General features: G+C 41.2%; 1 protein-coding gene across 1 annotated transcript in view; it reads left to right on the top strand.

Annotated features, from left to right (window-relative positions):
- Positions 1-1044: 1044 nt before the first annotated feature.
- Positions 1045-22454, top strand: part of FBN1 (fibrillin 1) — a 261212-nt gene continuing 239802 nt past the window's right edge. The window contains exons 1-2 of the mRNA XM_081508461.1: positions 1045-1190; positions 1822-2166. Coding sequence (XP_081364587.1) covers positions 2003-2166 — 164 coding nt within the window. The 5' untranslated portion in view covers positions 1045-1190; positions 1822-2002. The remainder of the gene's footprint in view (positions 1191-1821; positions 2167-22454) is intronic.

Genomic DNA, 22454 nt, shown 5'->3' on the forward strand with positions numbered 1-22454 from the left:
AGCTCTTATTTCTGTCTTGACAGCTGGTGGCTACTACATGGGGTATTTTCTGGAGGTCTCCAGTTCCAGTGCCTAGGGCCCCTTTCCCCTAGGGAAATAGGTTGTGATTTCCTGCCCTACTACACCCTTACAGGGTGCAAGCAACTTGGGGCCTTGACTATAGAAGGATATCATAAATGCTGTATTCTTCAAAGTCACCGTGCCCTGTTTATTTTGGAGAGGCAGGTGTGTTTGTGTTTGCGTGTATATAAGAGAGAGAGAATAGGAATGTCTGGTGAGGCACAAGAGGGTCCTCCACAAGAAGCCTATGATTAGTTGTGGGCTGGGCCAGAGGACCGTCCCTTCTCTGCCTCCACCCCAAATCCCAGGTTCCAACATTCACAGACTCTTGAGGCATCTTGGGTTCAGCCTGGGTGACTTGAGCTGAAGCTCAGAACTGTGCCTCCTCCCTCGCCTGCACATCAGCCCCTGCCTCCACAGCGGGGCCCCCTGACTCGCCCTGCCCCGGCGTCTGGCCTCTGCTCGGTGCCAGGCCCCAGAGGAGCAGTGAGGCGGCCACCGGGGAGACCGAGATGCGTCTCCTTTCGCGCTGGGGCCTCCGAGCTGCCCTCTCCAGCGCGCATTCTTGGTACAGGTGGCATAGCTTCACGCGCCGGCAGGGCTTCCCAGATCACGGGAGAGGCTAATCTCGGGTCTAGATCTCCCAGCCGCGGAGCGGGTGAAACCGCTACTCGACTTCTTCCCGTTCCCTTAACTCCTCACCCCAAAACGCAAAATCCCTGGCTGGGCAGGACCGGATCACCTCTGCCTTCTCCCATTGCGCCAATCCTGTGAGCGAGAGAGGCCCCCGCGCCGAGGCGGTGGCTGGCAAAGGGGAGTGGAAAGGGAGGATGGATGGGGCCGAGGGTGGGGTGATGATGAGGGGGATGTAGGAGGGGGTGTCATTTTCTTTTTCTTTCTTTTTTTTTTAAAAAAGTATTTCTCTCGCGAGAAACCGCTGCGCAGACGATACTTGAAGAGGTGGGGAAAGGAGGGGGCCGCAGGAGCGGCGGCAGAGACTGTGGGTGCCGCAGGCAGACAGGCGGCCACAGCTGGGACAGCTGCGGGTGGAGCGGGGCAGCGGCTGCCGCGGCCAAGACCGAGGAACAGCCGCCGCCGCCGCCTTGGGAGCCGGATCCGCCGCTTCTCCAGTGGGTGCAGCCAGGGTCCCCATAGGGATCGGGCGGCCGCCGCGGCTGGGGCTCCAGCCACGGAGGCTTTTGCGTTTGCGCCGCGCCGAGGGCAGAGACAGGGACTGGGGTGAGGGGCTGTCCCGGAACGTCCAGAGCTGGCGCTGGCCCTCCCCTGCCTGACAGCTTCCTGGCCCGGGGCTCCTGGTGCCGGGCTCGGCGTCAGATGCTGAGGGGTGGTGGCAGTGCCCGGAGCCGGCCGGGGATGGCGCGGCGGGCTTCCAGCCCGGCGGCTTGGCGGAGAGGACAGACTGGGGAGCTGGGGCGTCAGAGCGCGCATTGCGCGCAATTCGTGCTAGTAAAAAATACACCCAGCAAGCTCGTCCCGGGGTTTAGATCCGCTCAGGACATGGGGACTTTTGCAGCGCTTTTTTCAGGCGGCGCCCGGGAGGCCAAGGGGTTGGCTGGAAACGATGCCGCCGGGGGCCTGGGCTTTTCAGCCAGCTGTGGACCAAACGGTCTTCACTTACCCAAAGTAACTGCGCCACGCGCAGGCGGTGCGCGGGTTGGGCTCGAGAATGGGGACCCTGAGGCTTCAGCATCCTGATGCCCTGAATGTCTCCCCCCCGCCTCGGCGATTTGTCTGTTGCAGCTGGCAGGGGCCGCCTGAAGTGGGAGCAGCGCCTGGAGAAGGCGGGAGGAGCCCGGCCCGGGGGACGGGCGGCGGGAGAGCAGGACCCCGGCGGCGCGGCGCGCTCCAGGGCGCAGCGGCGGCCGCGGACAGAGCCCGGGGCGCGGCGAGAGGCGGCGGGAGCCGGCGGCCGCTCGGCATCATGCGGCGAGGGGGGCTGCTGGAGGTCGCCCTGGGATTTACCGTGCTCTTAGCGTCCTACACGAGCCATGGGGCGGATACCAATTTGGAGGCTGGGAATGTGAAGGAAACCAGAGCCAACCGGGCCAAGAGAAGAGGCGGCGGAGGACACGACGCGCTTAAAGGGTAATGGATCCGGCCAGCTGCTTTGGTGTGGGTGTCCCCTCCCTCTTTTCCCGAGTATCAAGATCCAGAGGAACTGACAGGGTCGATTCTCGACAGTAGAAGGATCCTTGATAAGACTTCCTGGGAGCACCTTAGAGATGCAAGGGTTACCCAGTCCTCGCTGCAGTTCCTGGCCAAACCACCTTGCTTCTACTCTTCATGGATTTCTGCCCCAGAGTATAGGTCATGGCTAAGAGGAATCTTGGGCCATTGTCGAGGCTGATTTGGGGAGGCGAGGAGGGTTCTTTGAGGAAGAAGGGGAGGAGCTGCGACTGAGAAGAGGGGCAGCCCATCCTTTCCCTTCATACCAATTCCGGTTGTGTGGAGGGAAAGCAGTTGCATGGTGGGCATCTTAGTAGATGCTCTGTTTGTAGGGGAGCAAGGCAAGAACGGGATTCCAAGGACAGACATTCAGAGGAGACCCATAGTTAATAGTTGATTCTCCTTGAAGTTGAGCTGATTAAAATTAGGGGCTGAGTTTTTCCTTTAGAGGTCTACACTGGAAGCAGAGTAGGGCAAGTGTTTCTGAGAACTTGTTTTGCGATTTTAAGAAGCTCCTTATTTCACGGGGGCAGTAATGCTGCTGTGGCAGGCTTTAAATGAGTATTTTTAACCTGTCATGTGTGTGTGTGTGTGTGTGTGTGTGTGTGTGTTACACACATGTAGTTGAACATTTCACCAGTCTCCTATGCCCCTATTACAGAAAATGTTTCAGCAGGAAGTATTTAAATTAGGCAGGTTGATTGCATAAACATTGTCAGTTTCCTGAATCAAAGAAGGGTAGAAGTGCCCTTCCCTTAGAATTGTTCAGATTGAAAGAGCAGTATCTCCGAGAGTGTTTAAATTCAAGCCTCCATGGAAGCACCAGGATGGATTGTAAATGACCCATTTTGTCTCTTTGGAGGATTCTGTAATGAAACCAGAGAGTAAATACACAGAGGTTTCTATAAACTTGTTGCTCTTTTAAATATTTTTAAAATTTTAAAATTGTTTAATTGGGGTATAGTCGCTTTACAATGTCGTGTCAGTTCTGTTGTACAGTAAGGTGCATCAGTTATACGTATACATATATCCACTCTTTTTTAGATTTCCTTCCCATTTAAGTCACTACGGAGCATTGTTGTTCTTTTTTGAGTAGTTGTGTAGTTTGACCACATGGCCCTGAGTGATCAAATGATGGTGTCCACTTGGATATATGGCTGAACATTTCACATATTATTTTTTGTTATGGGTTGTTTTAATTCTATATATATATATAGTGAAATTTGTGTCTGTATGGCCCAGGTACAGAAAGAAAAAAGTCCAGTAAACTGAACAGATGAATTTTTGAGTACTGGTCTAGATCTGGGGCAACATAATGGTCAGAGCTAAGCACTTAGACCTTGGTGAAATATGCAGGATTTTCTGACCCCAGGAAACAGTTATGATTAACTTAGTTCCATCTTGGTCTTTGTAGAAAATAAATCAAGGATTCCAACAAGTGTTGGAAAGGAAATTTGCTTATCTTATTAAGCCTGATACTGATCAGACAGCAGACATTTTTTTGCCCCGTGTGCACGGCCCATGGCAAGGTCGGTAAATGGACTGAAACTCTGATTTTCATCCATTCTTGAAAGGACCTGATTTAGTCTAGCATTTTTCCTTCAAAAAATATATCTCATATATATATATATACATATGTGTATATATATATATATGTATATATATATATATAAAATCTTAGAAGCTAAGCTGGACAGCATTGCTCCTAGGGAGAGACAGGAAGTAGGGGGTTTAATTCTGTGGATGAAGGTCTGCAGGGAGACATTAGGCCTGGCCAGACATTTGTCTCATCTCTCTGTGCTATCACCAACCAGCCTGTTTCCTCGGGAGGCACTGACTCAATGTAAAAACAGAAACTAAGCCTTGCTTTGTTGCTTCACAGGATGTCCATGCTTTTACTCACACCAACACTTAGTTCTTTTTGGTTTTACATTTTTTTTAAGTTTATAAAGAAACACTTCTCTGTGTTTAGTTAGTATGTAGTTGCTAATGTGGACATAATTCTATTGCAAACTATTCAGAAAGTCTTCCCCAAAGCATGGTGTTAATAGATCAATAATTATGAACATTTCTAATTCTCATGTTATCTGTGAGATTTTGCATATATATGAAAAATTTAGCAAATAATTATAATTAACCTTTGTAGCATAACTATATATTAATATACTATTATAATAATGAACCTTTATAATATAAAGGTTTTTATTTGTATAAATCTTATGTTATCTATGTTATATGCATATAATGTATGCATTATATATATACATATTTAAGGTAAAAAAATTAAACTTTAAAAGGATATACAATTAAAAATATTTCCTGCCTACCTCTCAGAGACTGTTTTCTTATGTATTTTTCTAGAAATAGTATAATACATGTACAAATATATGTATAATATATGCATATATATATATAAACTCACTTAGATATGTGTGTATATCCTTTTTAGTGTCTGGAATGTACTATACATACTGTTCCCAACCTGTCTTACTTTTATTTATCTTTACTGCATCCTTCTATCAACTCATAGGGATCTACCTCATGTATTGTCTTGGCGTACAGAATCCCATAATGTGGCTGGAACAGTTTCCTAATGATGGCTCTTAGATTATATTAAAGTTTTTGCTATTACCAATATTCTTCTACCTGCATGTTGGTGTCCATGTGAACATTTATGTGTAGTATAAACTGATGAAGGAAAACATAATAGCTGTTTATCAAAGATCTTCCCATAGGTTTGAAACGAATGCCGACTCTGTTCTTAAATTTGAATAGCTTTTAAAATGTATTCTCTCTACTTATTGCTATTACAGTCTCACATGAATAAGTCTTTAACCATGCCATGCTGTATACATCATCAGGAAGAGCAGTCGTGTGTTCCATTTTTCCAGTTATTGCTTAAAACTCCTATTTTGGCTGGTTAAAATATTAGCAGCTTCAAAATCAACCTCTTTGACTATAGTGAAACCTGTTTGCCATTTTGATGTACAGTTTATGAAATGAAAGTCATCTGAAATCCCCAAGTCTGCTTGATGCCCAGTTGGTGGCAGCAACTTTCAGCACCTCACTAATATTTCCTCTATTTAAAAGGTGCTTTAAGCTCATCAGTGTCTGCCACCCATTGGTCTGGGCTCTCCTACAAGTTATTGTCTTCTTGTCTTTCTCTGATGTGACAGGTGACAGCAGAATTTGCCTGGGTATTCTTCTTGGGATATGTAGTCCTTTCCTGTCAGCTCCCTCGAGTCCCTGTCTAGGGACCTGCATGGTTTTCCCCTCTTTGGGTATGTAGTCCTAGCTTGTCCTTCTCTCCTCCCATCCTGTTGCAGGTGTTTTTTTTTTTTTTTTTCTTCTCTCTTCCCACTGGGCAGCAGAAGTTGTTCCACAGTGGAAATTTAAGCATCCTCAAGTTTCTTCCCAGCTTTCACTGTGTTTTCTTAGAGTAAATCGCCAATTTCTGTTTTTACAGGAAATCCTTTTTTTTTTTATGAAATGAGTGTGGTCCCTATTCACTCTGCAAAAATTGCATTTCTCTCTGTTTTGAAATGAGGGTTTTGCAAGTTTTAAAAACGTTTTCAAGTAATAAATGTATAATAATTTTTGTTTGCCTGGGCACAGCTTAACATGTGTGAAATGACTTTATGAGACATAATAAAATCCTAGCTTTATCGTTTGAATTTCAGGTCACAAGAATTTTCTCAGCTAAATTCTTAACTTCTGTGATTAGGCAAAAATGTGCGAGACAATCTAATTTTAAAAACACATAGCTCTACTTGAATAGCAGTAGTTATGCACCATTTATGTTTGCCTTATTGCTTTAGCTCCCAGATAAGGAAATATTACAGTTTCCCATCAAAGGGAAAAATTCTTGAGAGTGAAACCCCCTTTTCCCAAATCTCTGATAAGATGGATTGTTGCACTTTTATCCGTATTGCCTGGTTTATAAGTATATAAGACTGGTTGTATTTCACACAGTTTGTCCCCTTTGGTCTTTGTTTATTTGTTTGTTTTTTTTTCCAGAGGTCTTATTACCAAAAAAATACACACGGAACCGTTCATACACAGGATAGATTATGTGATGGCAAACTCTGAGGGATTAATTACACAGAAATCTGTTATTAAAATAAAGAACTTTAACAGGGCACACAGAAAAAAATTCTGCAGACTTCATAAAGTCCATTTTACTTTATAAAGAGGACTTTAAGACTTCATCCAAAGTCACATAGGCTAACAATTAAATATGAGGCAAAAATCCTGCAGTGGTATGGTTTGTCCTCTCATTTATTGACTAGATTAAGCTAAAGTATTGCGACACCATGAAAAAAAAAAGGGAGATTTTTAAATAAAAGGTTTTAGCAATTCCACATTTTAAACAAGATGGGAGACAAAGTATTTATTTATGGGATTCATTTTGTAACATTTGAGACATAAAACTTGGTATTAGGATACTCAGACATAGTTTGTTTGCTTTTTCCTACAATAACCCAAACAATAAACCTAACCAATTTGTGAATTTTAGCCTTAATTTCCAATGTGAAAATAAGGTGTTTTCTTAAAATAGAAATAAACTGTATTAACAATTTCTTTGTGTCTAGAAACCCCACAAATAGGCCTATTCTAGAAACAGGATTTTGTTTCATGAAATTTTTAAAGAAAGCTGAAATAAAAAAATCTTACGAGGGCTGAGTTATATGGCAGACACATGGGAGTTTAATATCTTAAGTTTGTTGAGCTTGACTTTCCCATTAGATTGTAAAATCATCAGTGGCAAGAAATGAGCATTTTAACACTAACTTGTTGAAGCTGGGATTGAAAGAGTTCATTAATTCAAGAAGCCTTGATCGAATGCTACCTTGAATTTAGCTTTGTGGAATGCTGGAGACATACTGCCCACAGCCTGGAGGGGTTGAATATTTCCTAGGAGAATAAGATGCATTAAAAAAACTGGGAGGCAACAGAAAAGTAGGAAAGGGCATGGGGTCTAGGAGTAAGTAAAAGTAAATAATAATAACATCTGTAGCAGTGGTAGTGACATTAAGATGACTTTTATGTGCCAGGCACGGTTCTCAGTGTTCTGCATGTGACAGCACATTCAGTGCTCATCCCATCTGTATAGGGTGAGTCCTTTCATTACCTTCCCTCTACAGCTGTGAGAGCTGAGGTATGCAGAGGTTAAGTTTTAAAGACAAATTCTTAATATTAAATTTTCTTTCTCCATTAATTTTAGTTATGGTTTTGGTTTTCATTCCTCTGGACAAAAATGCAGAACTAAGACATTGGTAAAATTCCACTTAAAATTCCTAATATTCCTTCATGCTAGTTCACAAATCCCAGGTATAATTAATAATGTGGTAATATAACATTTTGTCAAACAGGAAGCTTTGATACTTCTGCAAAGACTAATAAAACACAGAGGGACTTATAGCATGTCTGAACTGTGGATTCTCTGGATAGCACATGCATTTTAGTATTGTATCTTGAACTTTTATTGAGAATGTCAGGTAACCATCACAGGCATCCTTCATCTGCATTGCCCATGGTTCTGAACTGGAGACATTCCTCATTATGTTGTTCAGAGCTTCTTGCTCTCTTGTCCATGTGAGAAACTTCTCTCAGGATAGAGTTGCACGAGGTGTTTCTCTTTCCAGGGGTAACTGTTATGTCTTTTAAGTTTTCATCAATATGATGAGTTATTTAATTCTTTGATTTCATTTTTCACCTTGGTTGCCTGTAAGCTCAGAGTCATTAATATAGTGGAATTTTTTACATTAAATTTTGCAGCAGTAATGGTAAAGAATAACAAGCTCTGGTATATTGTTCACTATTGCATTGTTCATGTATTACTCATTTAATACACAGATCCTTTATGAGAAAGATTATACATACGTGCCCATTTAACAGATGAGGAAACTGAGGGATACAGTTTTTCAGTGATTTTAGTTATTCCTTCAGGGACATAAACTAGTAAGAGATGGAGCTGGGAAATCTGGCTTCCTAGTCAGTGCTCCTTAACCATTGTATTTTGATGATTCTCAATTACAATAAACCCTATACCTGATAAGTTTCTTCCTTTCTTCCACATTATCGTGATACCTTCATTTCCCAAGAATCTTCTGCCATTGCTGTGGAGAAAGGCTCAGCGTTTATTGAAGGCAGACGCACTCCCATGACAAGCGAAGTATCGTTGTAGGACTGGGTTTACTCAGAAATGACTTGGCAGTGGATGACTGTCAGGAGCCAGCAAACGATGGAACATGCTGCCTGTTTTGTAAATAAAATTGTATTGAACACAGCCATGCCCATTTATTTATGTGTTATCTATGTCTGCTTTCACACTTACTGGCAAAGTGAGAGTAGTTGTGATAAAGATAGTAGGGCTTGGCAAAACGGAATTATTTGCTATTTCGCCCTTTACAGAAAAAGTTTGCTAACCTCTTGTCTGTGTGATAAATGAGTCCTTAGTAGGACAGAGAACTTATTGAAGGCTGAGTTTTTGTTTTATCACTAGGGATATCTAGAAACTGGGCACATACTAAGTATGCAATAAGCAGTTTTTGAATGGTTGACCAATTTTAATTGACTAATTGACTGGGTAAGGTAAATTATGTATATATTAGAGCTTGGAGGAAGTACAGGAGAGAAATAAGGAAAAATTTGAGTGAAAAAGGCATGAAACAGAAAGTATATAATATTCTCGTGATTGAGGGACATTGAGTACGATGGGCAGGGTTTGCACTCATGACTCAGGGTTTGCACTGCATGGCTTTGCAGGCACGGTTCATAGTGTAGCCTATGAAAGTCGAGTCCCCTGGAAGTGTGGAGTATGCCACCATGTATGCCTGTCCATAGGCCAGGGTGGGAGAGGGACTAAAGGACGCATGATGTTATATACTGTCTGATTGTCGTGAAAGCTGAGGATGGTGACGTAATACAGGATTCTAAGATGGGAATATGATCAGATCTTGGCCACTCTGGCTGAGGTGTAAAAGGTATATGATACAGTGAATAAGGAGACTAGAGGCAGGGAGACTTGGGAAGCTAATATAGGAGTCATGGTGGGAGTGCACGATGGTCAGAGCAGCGGTGGTGGGGGAGATGTGTTGGTGGTGATGAGGAGGCTCAAGTAGCAACATGAGTAGAACTTGACCATTTGGTTACGAGAGGCAAAGGCAAGGAAGTTTCCAATGTACATGTACCTCCATGTGCACTGAAACTTATTACATGTAAAAGCATTATAACGTTATTAATGAGAAACTAAAGAGAGAGTTATTCCTAGTCTCTTTACTATAAGGAAATAAGCTACTTTATTTGTGTTTTGGTTATCTTATTGCTACGTAACCAATTACCCAAACTTAGTGGCTTAAAACAACAGCAATTTTATTATTTCTTATGATCCTGCAGGCCAGGAATTTGGACAGGACGCAATGGGGAGTCTTGTCTCTGCTTCCCACAATGTCTTTTGGGTCTGAAATGAGTAAGATGACTTCTCCACGTGTGTTTCTGGTTGTGTGATCGTGGACTGGTGCCTGCAGTCCTGTTTACTTTGGTGTGGTTGAGCTAAATGGATGGACAGAGGAAGGGATAAAAGAAGCAAAGAGCCACTTGTCTGGCTCTGCTGGGAGCCTTCCAGATTTCAAAGCTCTCTCCTATGTGATCTCCTGCCTGGGCCAGCCCCTGGGGATAGGCCACTGAGTCTGTTTTTGCAAATGGGGAAACTGAGCCCCAGGTGCAGCTACCAGATTTTGTTCAGGTTAAGTGTCTGTTGGGGCTGGATGGTGAACAATAGCCTCTTCATCTCTGGTCACATGTTTTAACCCCATCAGTTGACCACAGACTGAGATGAATGGCTAAAAGCTGGCTGGAAGGGCCTGAATGAGTTCATATGTTATCAGGGTTGGCTGGGTTTCTTGGTTCTCCTCCATGTAGTCTCAGATTGTCTCCCTTTCCCCGTGGACCATCCAGCAGCATTGCCAGACTCTGTACAAGGCAGCTGAGGATACCAAGAAACAAAAGTGGAAGCTACCAGACTTTCTTCAGACAGTCTTGTCTGAAATTCCATGCAAGTCGCAGACCTTGCTGAGATTCAAGGGCATGGACTAATAAGCTCTGCCTCTTGATGGAGGCGAAGGGCAGCCTGTGTCTACAGGGAGAGGAGGAATTAAGGGGTAAAATCTTTGGAGAGTAGCTACCACAGTGAGTTAGCTGGTTTGTGAGAAGTCTAATCAGATGTTTCAATTCTAACTTGATCTACTCTGATTGACTTAGTTTCCCATCACGGTTGTTTCGTTGTATTTTGCTTACTGCGACCTCAGAATGCTACATAAATAATGTATCTCTGTGATCTTTTAGATTAATGTTAAGGGCTTTGCTCTTACTTTGGCTACAGTTCTGCATTTAAAGAATTTGCAAATCCCAGGAATAAGACCATAGTTCCTAAAAATCTGGTAAGTTATGAAACTCCTAACTCCCCCTCCCCACTCCATTTCCTTTAGCCTCTAAGAAACTCAAAGACAAATTTAATGCACAATCACTTAACTTTGTTAATTTAGGTATCTGATATGTTTTATCTTCCTTCTATATGGAATTTTACTTTAAATTTCATTCACTAGCCCCCTTTTATATATCTGTTGGTGTTATTTACCTCAGAAACACTTTTTTTTTTGAATCTGGGATTATAATTAATAAATAAAAATAGATGTACAGTTGTCAATAGAACTGATATGATAGTGAGCTGAACTCTATTTTTTTTTTTTTTTTGCATTAATGGAGTAGCTACATTGTTCATAGAATAAAATTGGATTAGGAATACAGTCAAGTTTGGATTATGGATCCAAAACTCTGTTATGTCAAATCCTGGTCTTAAGTTCCTGTGACTTTACCACTTTCTCAAGTGGCTTTTTTTTGTTGTTGTTGCTGAAGTTATCACTGAGTCTGTTTATTCAGTCCCCTCTGAGGGGAAGGGAGAGAGGAAAATTCACTATCTCTACCATTCCCAGCCAAAGATGTATTCCAGACGGCAAGCAGGCCCAGAGTCAGGGAACTGCTCCATTAGACAAGTGATTTGGTTCAGTGTTTTGAAGGGTTGTGAATTCCTAGACCATCAGTCATACTTACATTCAAATATAAGTATCCAAACACATCTAAGTCCAAATATAGTACAACCATTCTGTGATGTTGGTGTTGGGACATAGGATTTATGTCAGCCCTATGGACACATTATGTCTGCTGTGAAGTTCACGGTTTTGAACTGAAGCATAGTAATATCTCTGTTAATAAAGAAATGTATTCCAGAGACAGGTTTTTGTTTTGTTTTTCTGTTTCTTCTCCTTTGCCTCCATCCTCTTCCACTTTGCCTTTTTTCTCATCATAATTTTCCCCTCCTTTTCCTTTTTCATTGTCATCTCATCTTCTTTTTCTTCTTGTAACTTTGTAAGCTGAGCTACCAATAAAATAGGGATGATAAAGATCAAATAAGGGTTAAAACATTAAGAAAAAGAAATCCGTAATAAAATGTTCATTTTTTACTTGAGGGTCTTGGGATGTTCAAAGAGAAAACCAGGGGTAATGTTTTTGTTCGGAGAGGGAAGGAGAAGGATTGAGGGAGGCCAGAGGAGAGAGTTCAGAGAAAGTTCTATAGTGGAGTTCCATTAGCCGGTGGATCTGGGCTGGACATAGCAGGTGCCGGGGTCTAACAGACCCTGATGACGACTCCTGGCAGCACTGGTACCAGGCTCTTCAGGAGACTGAGGGCTTTTGGAGGGGAGTCAGGACACGAAAGAAAGACACTTGGATGTCAGAAAACACTCCTGTAAAACAGTCAAAGGAATGTAGTGGAAAAGCAGGCTAATCCATCATTTATTATGAACCTATATATATAGTGCCATGTGGCTCAGTGCATCCCACTTGGTTCATTGTCTGCCATTTCCGCTACCCATTCACTGAAAATTTATAATATCATATAATCAGACCCTAATAGGTTGGTACCTTCGCTGAGTAGCTTTTAAAGACTCTTCTTATTTGTAGATTTTTTTTTTTTTTCACGATTCAGAGTTTCCTCCATTGTCAGGCCATCCACCTTCACAAAAACATTACAAAATCCTTATAGTGGGACCAACTTTAGAAATTTATAGATGCTTAAACTGAGGCCCAGGAAAGATTCATTAAAAGTGTTCAGGGTACTAATTTTTTCTTCTTAACTTCATAGGTATGGAAGCTGAGTCACACCATAGCAAAAGGGGATTTAAGTAGAAGTATGTTGTTGGGCTTCCCAGATGGTGCTAGTGGTAAAGAATCCTCCTGCCAATGCAGGAGATACAGGAGACTTGGGTTTGATTTCTGGGTTGGGAAGATCCCCTGAAGAAGGGAATGACAACCCACTTCAATATTCTCACCTGTAAAATCCCATGGACAGAGGAGCCTGACAGGCTACAGCCCATGGGGTTTCAGAGTCAGACACGATTGAGTATACACAAATGAAAAATGATGTTGTTGGGTAGGAGATTATGCTTCTTGTTTGTCTTCATACCCTAGAGAGGGTGACTGTTATCTGTAAGTCTTCAACTGTACTGCAAATAAGCAAAATTCCTGCATCGTGTGGGCATGGACATTTTTCCTGTTCTTGTTTATTTGGCCTTAGGCAGTATTATCAGTCTCTCTGTGGGCAGCCTTGATGGCAGGCTGGACACTGGGGTTTTAGCTCCCCAGTCCTACCCTGCTCTCAGTGAAAGCCTCCAGATTAGGTGGGGTTGAGTGGGGTGGGGCTTTTTAAGGGAGGTGGTTGCTAGTAAGGGGGTGGGAGAAAGAGAAATGGGAGGCTCCTCTGGGAGTCTCATGGGTGTAATCCCCCCATCCCCACACTCACACTGATAATTAACAATTAGTCCTGGGATGAACCCTGGCAATTCTAGGTCTATAAGCTCAGACTCTTTATCTTGTAACTTGCTGAATCAACTATCTACACTACCAATTTATGCATTTAGATTCCATGAAATAAGTGTGCCTGTGAAGAAGAAAAAACAATCTTAAATTCTTCTGTATCATCTATCCCACCAATTTTGTAGAACACTTGCCTATTCCAAGTGACAACGATTTATTGAGCATCAGCTGTGTTTGAATTGGACCTAATGCTGAATTCTCAGAATGAACACCCTGTCTCAAACCTGTTGATATTATTATTTTCTTCCAGTGATTCTAGGCAGAACTACATATGAGCTATATTTCTCCCTTTACTGTTGGGGTTAATGTCCGAGGTGACATGAACAGGTACCTTTCAGGGAAGGACTTGAGATGCAACCTAGTTTTTAATCTTTCATGGACTACTGCTGCCTCATACCCCAGAATTGAGGCCACTGACCTCAAGTTTGCAAATTTTATATCCCATTACCACCCTTTGAGCTCTGTACTCCCCAGGGCCACATAGTTGATGTTTTAGCTGGAATCTGAGAAAGTGTCTGCACATTTCCTGAAGAGTTGGCTAGGAGTTATTTGGCAGTTCAGTCATAAAAACCCAGAGCTAGTGGCTGGGGTATACGTTATAATTACCTCACACTGTTTCCTATTTGAGCCTCGTTGTGGGTAGCTGGGTAGAGTGGCATTGCTTGTGGGATTATATTTGAAGGACCAAGGAGTCATTTTCAATGAACTCTAATAACCGTTGGCTGTGTTTTCAGGGAGACTTGGAAGTGTGGATACAGACATGCCTGGGGTCAGATTCTGGCTCCATCAGCTACTAGGAAGGAGTCTCAGACAAGTGGCTTGACCTGGCTGAGCCTCAGTTTCCTCATTTGTAAAATGAGATTGTAATACTCACTTCTCTGAGTTTCCTAAGATTTAATGAGAGGACACATTTCAAGTTCCTAGTACAGTGCCTGATGGATTTATCTACAGTAGACAATCATTGCTACCTGGCTATCAAAGTCTCCACTTTCTCATCTTGGAACTAATTATTTTCAGAAATATAGGAAGCAAACTTGAACTTCAAAATTTTTTAAATTATAATCTTAATGGAAATTTACTTTGTTTGTGAAGGTCTGGTTATATATACCTAAAGGCAACATGCAGATAAGATTTTTATTTTTCAATTTCCCCTTCCCCCAGATTATTTATAATTAATATTGCCCCCCACCCCCTGCCAATTCCTCCAAAAGAGTTTGCATTTTTTTTACTGGCAGATCTGGCAAATGGCTTTGTCTCCTTCCTGATGAACCTTCCCCCCACTGTCCCCCAAGAACCTTTGTGAAAAGAATTTATATTTCAGGAAATGGAAGCACTAGTCTGAAAACCACTTTCATTGGCAGCATTGCAAAGAGATGCCCTGAGAGTTGGGACTGTTTGCGGTGAGGTTGTTGGATATTTTGGAAATGGGCTTTAATTGCCTTGTCAGAGTAAGAGTTTGGTTATGATCAGGTAAACAGGATGACCACTGGTAATTCCAAGTCTTACTGCCTTTCATCTCATGATCTCACAGGTAAAGAGAGAAACTCTTTGCCAGCTTCCACACATCAGATCTCAGAGATAACTCTGGCACTGCTCCTGTCACGTGCCCATCACTGTGGCCAAAGCAATGGGGCACGTGGGCTGGCCAGGACTGAGGGGTGTGGAATGGCTTCCTCTTTCCTAAGAGGAGTTAGGGTAGCAAAAAGAGAAAGAGATGCTGAATGAGAAATACAACACATCTGCTCTGGACCAAGAAACCTCTCCTTCCCACATTATTCCCACCTCCCAGGACTCACTTCATCAGTTGTTGCTCTTCTCTCTGGATGCCTGTGGACAGGCCTTGCTTGCATGATCTGGGGCTGGACTGACTCAGATTGGCCACCCTTGAAAAGAGCCATTGCCTTAACTTTCCAGCTGAGTGTTCCCATCCTTTGGCTTCATGCCTTGCAGCAACATAACGCTCAGTCAGTACAAGGGGATTCTTATTTGTCGTTTTTCTTCTGTGCCCTATTTCTTTTGAGAAATTGAAAATCTTTGTAGTTTTTTCATTTTCCTTTAATGATTCCCATTTTGATTTTAACGAGAGTTGGCTTTCAAGAGATCTTAAACTATTGAATATCTGGGAAAGTGGGCCAAAACGTACTTTATCTTAATTTAGGCAAAGCTTTGTTAGAATTCCTATACCCTTGCACCTTTACACATTAACCTCTAGTTAACTGATTGGCAATAAACTCTTAAGAAATTGTGGTTGCTTTATATTCATTCATAGCCTATAAAAATAAGACTTCTTTAAATAAGGAATAGTTTAAACAGATAATAGTTATTTTTCTGCTTGTCATTAAAAATGTTCAAATTACCTAATATCTCTTATTCCCATGGGATAAATCACACAACCAAAGTTAATAAAAAAGCAAAAATACAGAAACAAACAAATACCAGGTACTTTGTCTGCTCTGCTAATTTCCCAGGAAATAAATAAACCTCAAATAAGAAAATAATGTTTTATTTTTAAACTTTTGAAAACCTTTCAGGAATCTTGTAAGAATATGCAAGTCAGGTTTTCCTTCTTTTTTTTGGTCAACAGTTCTGACATTATGTTGGTGAACAGTTGGCAGAATTCTAGACAAGAAGATCTAATTTAATCTTGGATTGACCCAGGTGCTTATTTGCATTGGGGCCTCTCCTTGAAACATTGTCACCATTGAAGAATCAGGAAACATATCAGGCTTCCTCGCTAAATTATTTCCTCCTTTCACTTCCTATTTCCCATGGCTGTAAGAATTCTTCCATTCGCGAAAAGCCAAAATTGAACCTTCTTATGGACCTGATGCAAATCAGTTCCCTTTCCTTCAAACTCTTGTTAGCTGATGGATTTATGTTTTTGTCATAAAGAAAAATATAGTGTCCTTATGAAAATGAATCATGTCAGAAAGTAGTTCAGTGCCCACGAAAACCCACTCCCTGGGCTGTTATTTTCACAAGGGTGATTAAGTCATTTGTTCTGAACATTAGCCTTATTGAGTAGCTGCATATGTGAGATTCACAGAAGCATTTTGGTTAGTTCTTGCCTCTTGCTTAAGATGGTAAGATGTTGGAATTGGACTGTTGTTGGCTTTTATTGGTAGTCCACATCCCACTCAAGAATGTTGAGGTACATAACAGGTAGAAATGGTTCTTATATGAAGTGAAAAAAATAAAGCAGAAGCGTGGTGTTGTGATGTATAGAAGAGTACGGCTACAGGAAGATCTAGGCCAGATGCTGCTGCAAAGTTGTTGTTTTCTAACATTTAATATGGAAAATTTCAAATATGTACAAAACTAGGGAGAATACTACAGTGAAGCTCCAATTTCAGTAGTTATCAATGAATGGCCAGTCTTATTGTATCTACTTCTCTTCCCTGCCACAGATTATTTTAAAGTAAATCCCTGAAAAATAATTAGTCACCATTTTAATATACATCTGTAAATGATAAGAACTCTTTAAGACACACACACAATATTACTATCATTTTTCAAATTAGCATTAATTTAAAAAAATTATCAAATATCCAATACTTGATATTATTTTTATATTTTATAATATTGTATTTTTTTAATTTTTTAATAAATTTATTTATTTTAGTTGGGGGCTAATTACTTTACAATATTGTAATATTGTATAAATTCGATCAGTATTATCAAATTAAGCTTTATTTTTTATAGTTCATTCAAATCAGGATCCAAATTAAGTCCATCTTTTAAGAGTAAGAAAGAAAAGTGAAGCCTCTCAGTCGTGTCTGACTCTTTGCAACCCCATGGACTGTAGCTTACCAGGCTCCTCCATCCATGGGATTTTCCAGGCAAGAGTACTAGAGTGGGTTGCCATTTCCTTCTCCACGGATCTTCCCGACCCAGGGATTGAACCCAGGTCTCCTGCATTGCAGGCAGACGCTTTACAATCTGAGTCACCAGGAAAGTTCCTTTTTAAGAGTAATTGGTTGATAAATCTCTTAAATATTTTTAAATATATAAACTGGCCCTCTTGTCACTTTTTCTTGTAATTTATTTATTGAAGAAGTGGATTCATGTTATATATCACTTCTAAAAAGCTGAACTCAGAAACAAAGAGAAGAGTGGTGGTTTCTAGGGGCTGGAGGGTAGGGGAAATGGGGAAATACTGGTCAGAGGCTTCACACTTCTAGTTATAAGGTGAACAAGTTTTGAGGATCAAAGGTGTAACATGATGAGTATTGCTAATAATGTTGTATTATCTGCCTGCAAGTTGCTAAGAGAGATCTGAAATGTTCTCACCACACACACACACACACACACACACACACACACACACACACACACACACACACACACACACACACACACACACTGACACACACGCACGCACACACGCACATATACACAAAATAGTAATTATGTAACCAAGTGGAGCTAATACTTTGGTGGTGATCATTTTGTAGTGTATAAACGTATCAAATTGTCATGTACTATACTTTACAATAGTATCTGTCAATCCTATCTAATAAAGCTGGCGGAGAACAAGAAATTGGTTCACGTCCTGTAGAGCAGTGGCACTTAAAATGCCAGACCATTAGCTGCTTGTTTTCAATCTGTGATGAAATGAAAATCATGTGCCAGTAAATGCAGTGTGTCACTAAGCACACTATTTAGCTGAGCTGTTATTTTTTTTTCATAGCAAGGCTTTCTAGATGAATGAAGCAGTGAGATGATTTACATTCCAGCTTAAGTTCTTATCTCATTATAGATTAGTAATATATAGTGTGTGGACTAGCACTGGTCAGTCCTTGGACCATGCTTGGAGCACAGAGCTTCAGGGTTTCTTACAGTCTATTGATGACTGCATCCCAGGGGTGGTGGTGCTCACGGTGTTCTGTCCCCTGTTGTTGTTGTGACTTGCTAGTTAGAGCTAGGAACTAGATTCAATTCAGAATCAACTTTTCGGCAAGAATACTTTGTAAGTGGTGTTTGTACTTCCATTCAAAGGTCTTTTCTTGTCTGCTAGCCTCTCTTTTTGTAATGTTAGCTGCCATTGATGATCATTGTCTAGGTCCGTTAATTTATTAGGATAGAAGAATGGGAATATTTAAATCCTGTCATTTCTTATTTGTTTATTAGCACTGGAAGTTTTTATGTCTAGTTTTGAACTTACACTCAATGCCTCACACCCAGCGATGTCTGCAATGCTGCCAGACATGCTTTTTCTGCACTTGTCTAAACTGACCCATGACTTTGAGGGTTGTGGAAGAATTATTTAATATCTAATGCTGAGGCATAGCAATGATGAGGTCTAACATTGTGGAAAATTTACATAGAAGGAACCAAGCATTTGAGAGGGCAGACAAGGAAAGATATAATTCTGTAACAGCCCATTCCTTTCCCTTCTGCCCATGATTTTTTGTGCAAGTGAAGACGGAGACTCTCAATGTGTTATTTTTGTTTACAGTAGGAGTTTCAGGCAAGGGGTTATAAAAAGTTGGTAAGATTTTGAACTATAAGTGGATAGAAGAAGACGTTTGCAGATATTTTAACATTCAGAGTGAATGTTTATACCCTCATTTCTTTCATTGCTTTTCCAGGAACACTCTTTATTTAAGAAATATGCACTTTTAATTATACTTATTGTAGTAATCATTTTACTATTTATTTAAGTCATATAATTATGCATCTTAAGCTTATACAGTGTTGTGTGTCAATTAGTAAGCTTAGTCACTTCAGTTATGTCTGACTCTTTGTGACCCCATGGACTATATGTAGCCCGCCAGGCTCCTCTGTCCATGGGATTTCCCAGGCAAGAATACTGGAGTGGGTAGCCATGCCCTCCTCCAGAGGATCTTCCTGACCCAGAGATTGAATCCACATCTCTTATGTCTTGCATTGGCAAGAGGGTTCTTTATCACTAGTGCTGCCTGGGACGTATGTCAATTACATCTCAGTAAAACTGGGAAAAACAATCAAAAAGAAATAGGAACTAATATAACTTTAGTGATTCAAATGAAACATTCTCTAAAGCGCTGGTATATCCAAATCCCCTTGGGCAAAGTATGCAGGGTTAAGAACTGCCCCAGTGGCTTCATTCTGAGTGTTTGTGGGGGATTGTGTATGTACGTGTGCTCGTGCTAACGTACAAGTTGTACTTTCTGTGTTTCATGTCTGTGAAAGATGCATGCCATTCTTTGAGGTCTGACATATTTCTACTGCTTGGTATCAAACTCCCTGGGAAACTGATAGACTTTTTAAGAACAGGAGCTTTGTCGTTGGGAGCTGCTACAGAGGAGATTTGGAAACCGCTTCCATGGTGGCTCAGAGTGTAAAGAATCTGCCTGCAATGCAGGAGACTTGGGGTTCGATCCCTGGGTTGGGAAGATCCCCTGGAGAATGAAATGGCCACCCACTCCAGTATTCTTGCTGGAGAATTCCCTGGAAGAGGAGCCTAGCAGGCTACAGTCCATGGGGTTGCAAACAGTTGGACATGATTGAGCGACTGATTCTTACTCTTACTAGGTAAGGAGGTAGAATGGGTGGATGTGCCAGCATCAGTTCCTTCTCAGAGGTTGTCACTATGTGGAAGCATTGCCTAGTATTTAGTGCCCATTCTTCTCAGTGATGAAACACGAAGACCGTCACCTTCCTCAGAGCTCACAAAGTATTGAGGGCACAGTGCTGGCATCACTCGGGCTGAGCAGGATATCTCTTAGATTGGATTTCAGGGCAGAGCTGTGCTGGTGTCTGGGATGGGAGTTGCTACTTTCTCTATGTGATGGACAGTGTGCCGGCAGCCTCTGAATTAGGTCATAGAGACGTGAATCTGGAGGGTTTTTTAGAATATCATTTTGGTCACCCTGGTCTTTGTGCAGCTTATTGTCTTCCTAAGATGGGTCAGATAGTTGCCTGCATGACCTGATAGTTTTGCTTGAAGCTACTTTTCAAAAGACAAGACATACCCATGTTCAGCGTATACACAAAGCACATTCCAATGGCAGCTAGGAGTAGGTGGTGAATTATCCTCATTCTGAGTCTCTACGTTGCTCCCCACCCACCCGCTCCCCACCCACCCACTCCCCTAAACACTGAACATGTTAAAAGCTGAGAGAGATTTTTTTTTTTTAACCAGGGTGAACAGGGCAGGATATTCACCATGTAGAAACTTTCAGAAACAGAAGTACTGGTCTGTAGGGTGAATGTTCCCAAGATGTGTTCCTTTTATCATTGCTTCTCTTTTCTGGTATACTTTGTGAGGTGTGTCTTAAAATTTTTAGTTATGCAGACCTCAGAAAAGAAAATCAGAGCACGCAAAAAAGTTATACACAAATGAGATTATATAAAGGAACACATTCTCTCTGAAGTATTTATGGAAACATCTTTCTAATCTCTAATCTAAAATCTTTAGTACTAGCCTTGGAATGTTTTATTAATAAATTCTTTTGGTTTTTAATTAGTGATTTATGACATGTTTCCATTGGGTTGAACTATTACTTCACTTCTCTGAATTTCAGTTTCCTCATCTGAAATTGAGCACAGCAGATCATATTCTTGATAGAATTTAAGGGAAGAGTCACACAATCATTTTGTAAATTACAAAGCTCTCTAAAAGTTGTTCATTATTATTTTTATTCTACATTGTGACTTCATATGGACTAGATAAATTCAAGATTCAGTCAAATGCCCAGGCTCCTCCGTTCATGGGATTTTCCAGGCAAGAGTACTGGAGTGGGGTGCCATTGCCTTCTCCAAAATTTTAATTAGGCTATTTTTATTCAAAAATTTCCAGATAACTAACTTTTTAGAAGTAAATGCTTACAACTTGCTTAAATTACAAAGTTAAAAAAAAACTAATTGTCAAGTTATTGATTCCTAATTTGTGAATTGTTAATTTTTATGAAATAATCCAAACCATAGCATTCCATTAACTGACTTCTTTTAGAAACAAACTCTATCAATGATATATTTTCCTTTTTTTTTTTTTTTTTGGTTCCTTTGCAACACTCTTGTCTCTGTTCTGATGATAAGAGTTGGTATAAAAATGATTTTAAAAGATCCATTGCCTGTTGACTCTTATGAAATAGAGTTTGAGATACAAGCCCTTCAAAGCTTTTGAAGCTGTAAAATATTTTCAAATGATCCATCTGAAAGAAGGAAAACTTTCACTGTCATACTCCATGAATTCCATTTATGTGGGTCTTTTGTTATTTGATTTTTCATTTTAATTTTTTAAAATTAAAAAGTGGATGAAAAACATTGATTCCTTATTAGAAATTGTGTTTTTCATTCCTTTATTTTATTATTTAGTTTCTTAGAAACATATTTATCTTTTCATCAAATTAAATTCTCACCACTCTGACAGAATTCTAACTTAGATTTCTTAGTTGGAAGTACATGTGAAATCCTAAGCCTTCATTTACCATTAAAGATGCAGGTATTGTGCTAGGTGCTAGGGCTGTATAGATAAATCTGCACTTTCTGTCTTTAAAGGGCTCACATTCTATATAAAAGAGAGAGTAATTACTCAGTTCCAGGGAGTCTGAAGTGCTCAAATATCCTGAGTACAAGAGCGAAGCCACCAAATAGCGTTCAAAAATGACCTGCTTCCTTGCTTTATTTGGAAGCCACTCTTTCTAGAAATGGCTCGCTGAACCTTTGGTCTGTGAACTAGCCCTGGGTCCTGATTTTACATCATATTTGCTGGTGAGGTGGGATCTTCTGCTTTGTAAAATAATGCAGGTACATCGAGAATTAGAATATCCAATCACTCCTCAGTTTTTAAGTTCCTTATTTATGGACTTAGGGATATCCCATACTGGCCCTAATGGGCTCCTGCTGGAGGTGGGGGGTGGCCCTGGGCCTGGGGCTGGGCAGCCTTCCAGCCTGGCTGCCCTCTCAGGATTGCGTGGAGTGGCCTGAGTTTAAGGTGGTTGGTGCTCACAGCTCACTGGGCAGCTGGCTGGAGCTGCAGGGACCATGGGTTTGAGTGGCCAAGTTTCCCTCTGGTTGCCTGCCGTGGAATGTGCTTTCCCATAGAAACAACATTTTAAGTCTGTGGTCAGGTTCCCAGACCAGCCTACAATAGCCCATTTAGCTGATAATGTGGCCGAGAGACTGCTGTTTGACTAGCCCGGGGACCAAACCACCACCTATTAACATTGTTTCTATTGGAAAAGCCTGTCCAAGTTCTAAATACCAATATAGAAATGACATTTTGGAGCCCTACCTGTTTGTCAGCTGGGAGCTGCCAGTCCTCAGAACTGGAGAGTTGAATCACTCTG

Source organism: Giraffa tippelskirchi, chromosome 7 (assembly GCF_054371585.1).
Source record: "Giraffa tippelskirchi isolate mGirTip1 chromosome 7, T2T-mGirTip1v1.2.pri, whole genome shotgun sequence".
Lineage (NCBI taxonomy): Eukaryota > Metazoa > Chordata > Mammalia > Artiodactyla > Giraffidae > Giraffa > Giraffa tippelskirchi.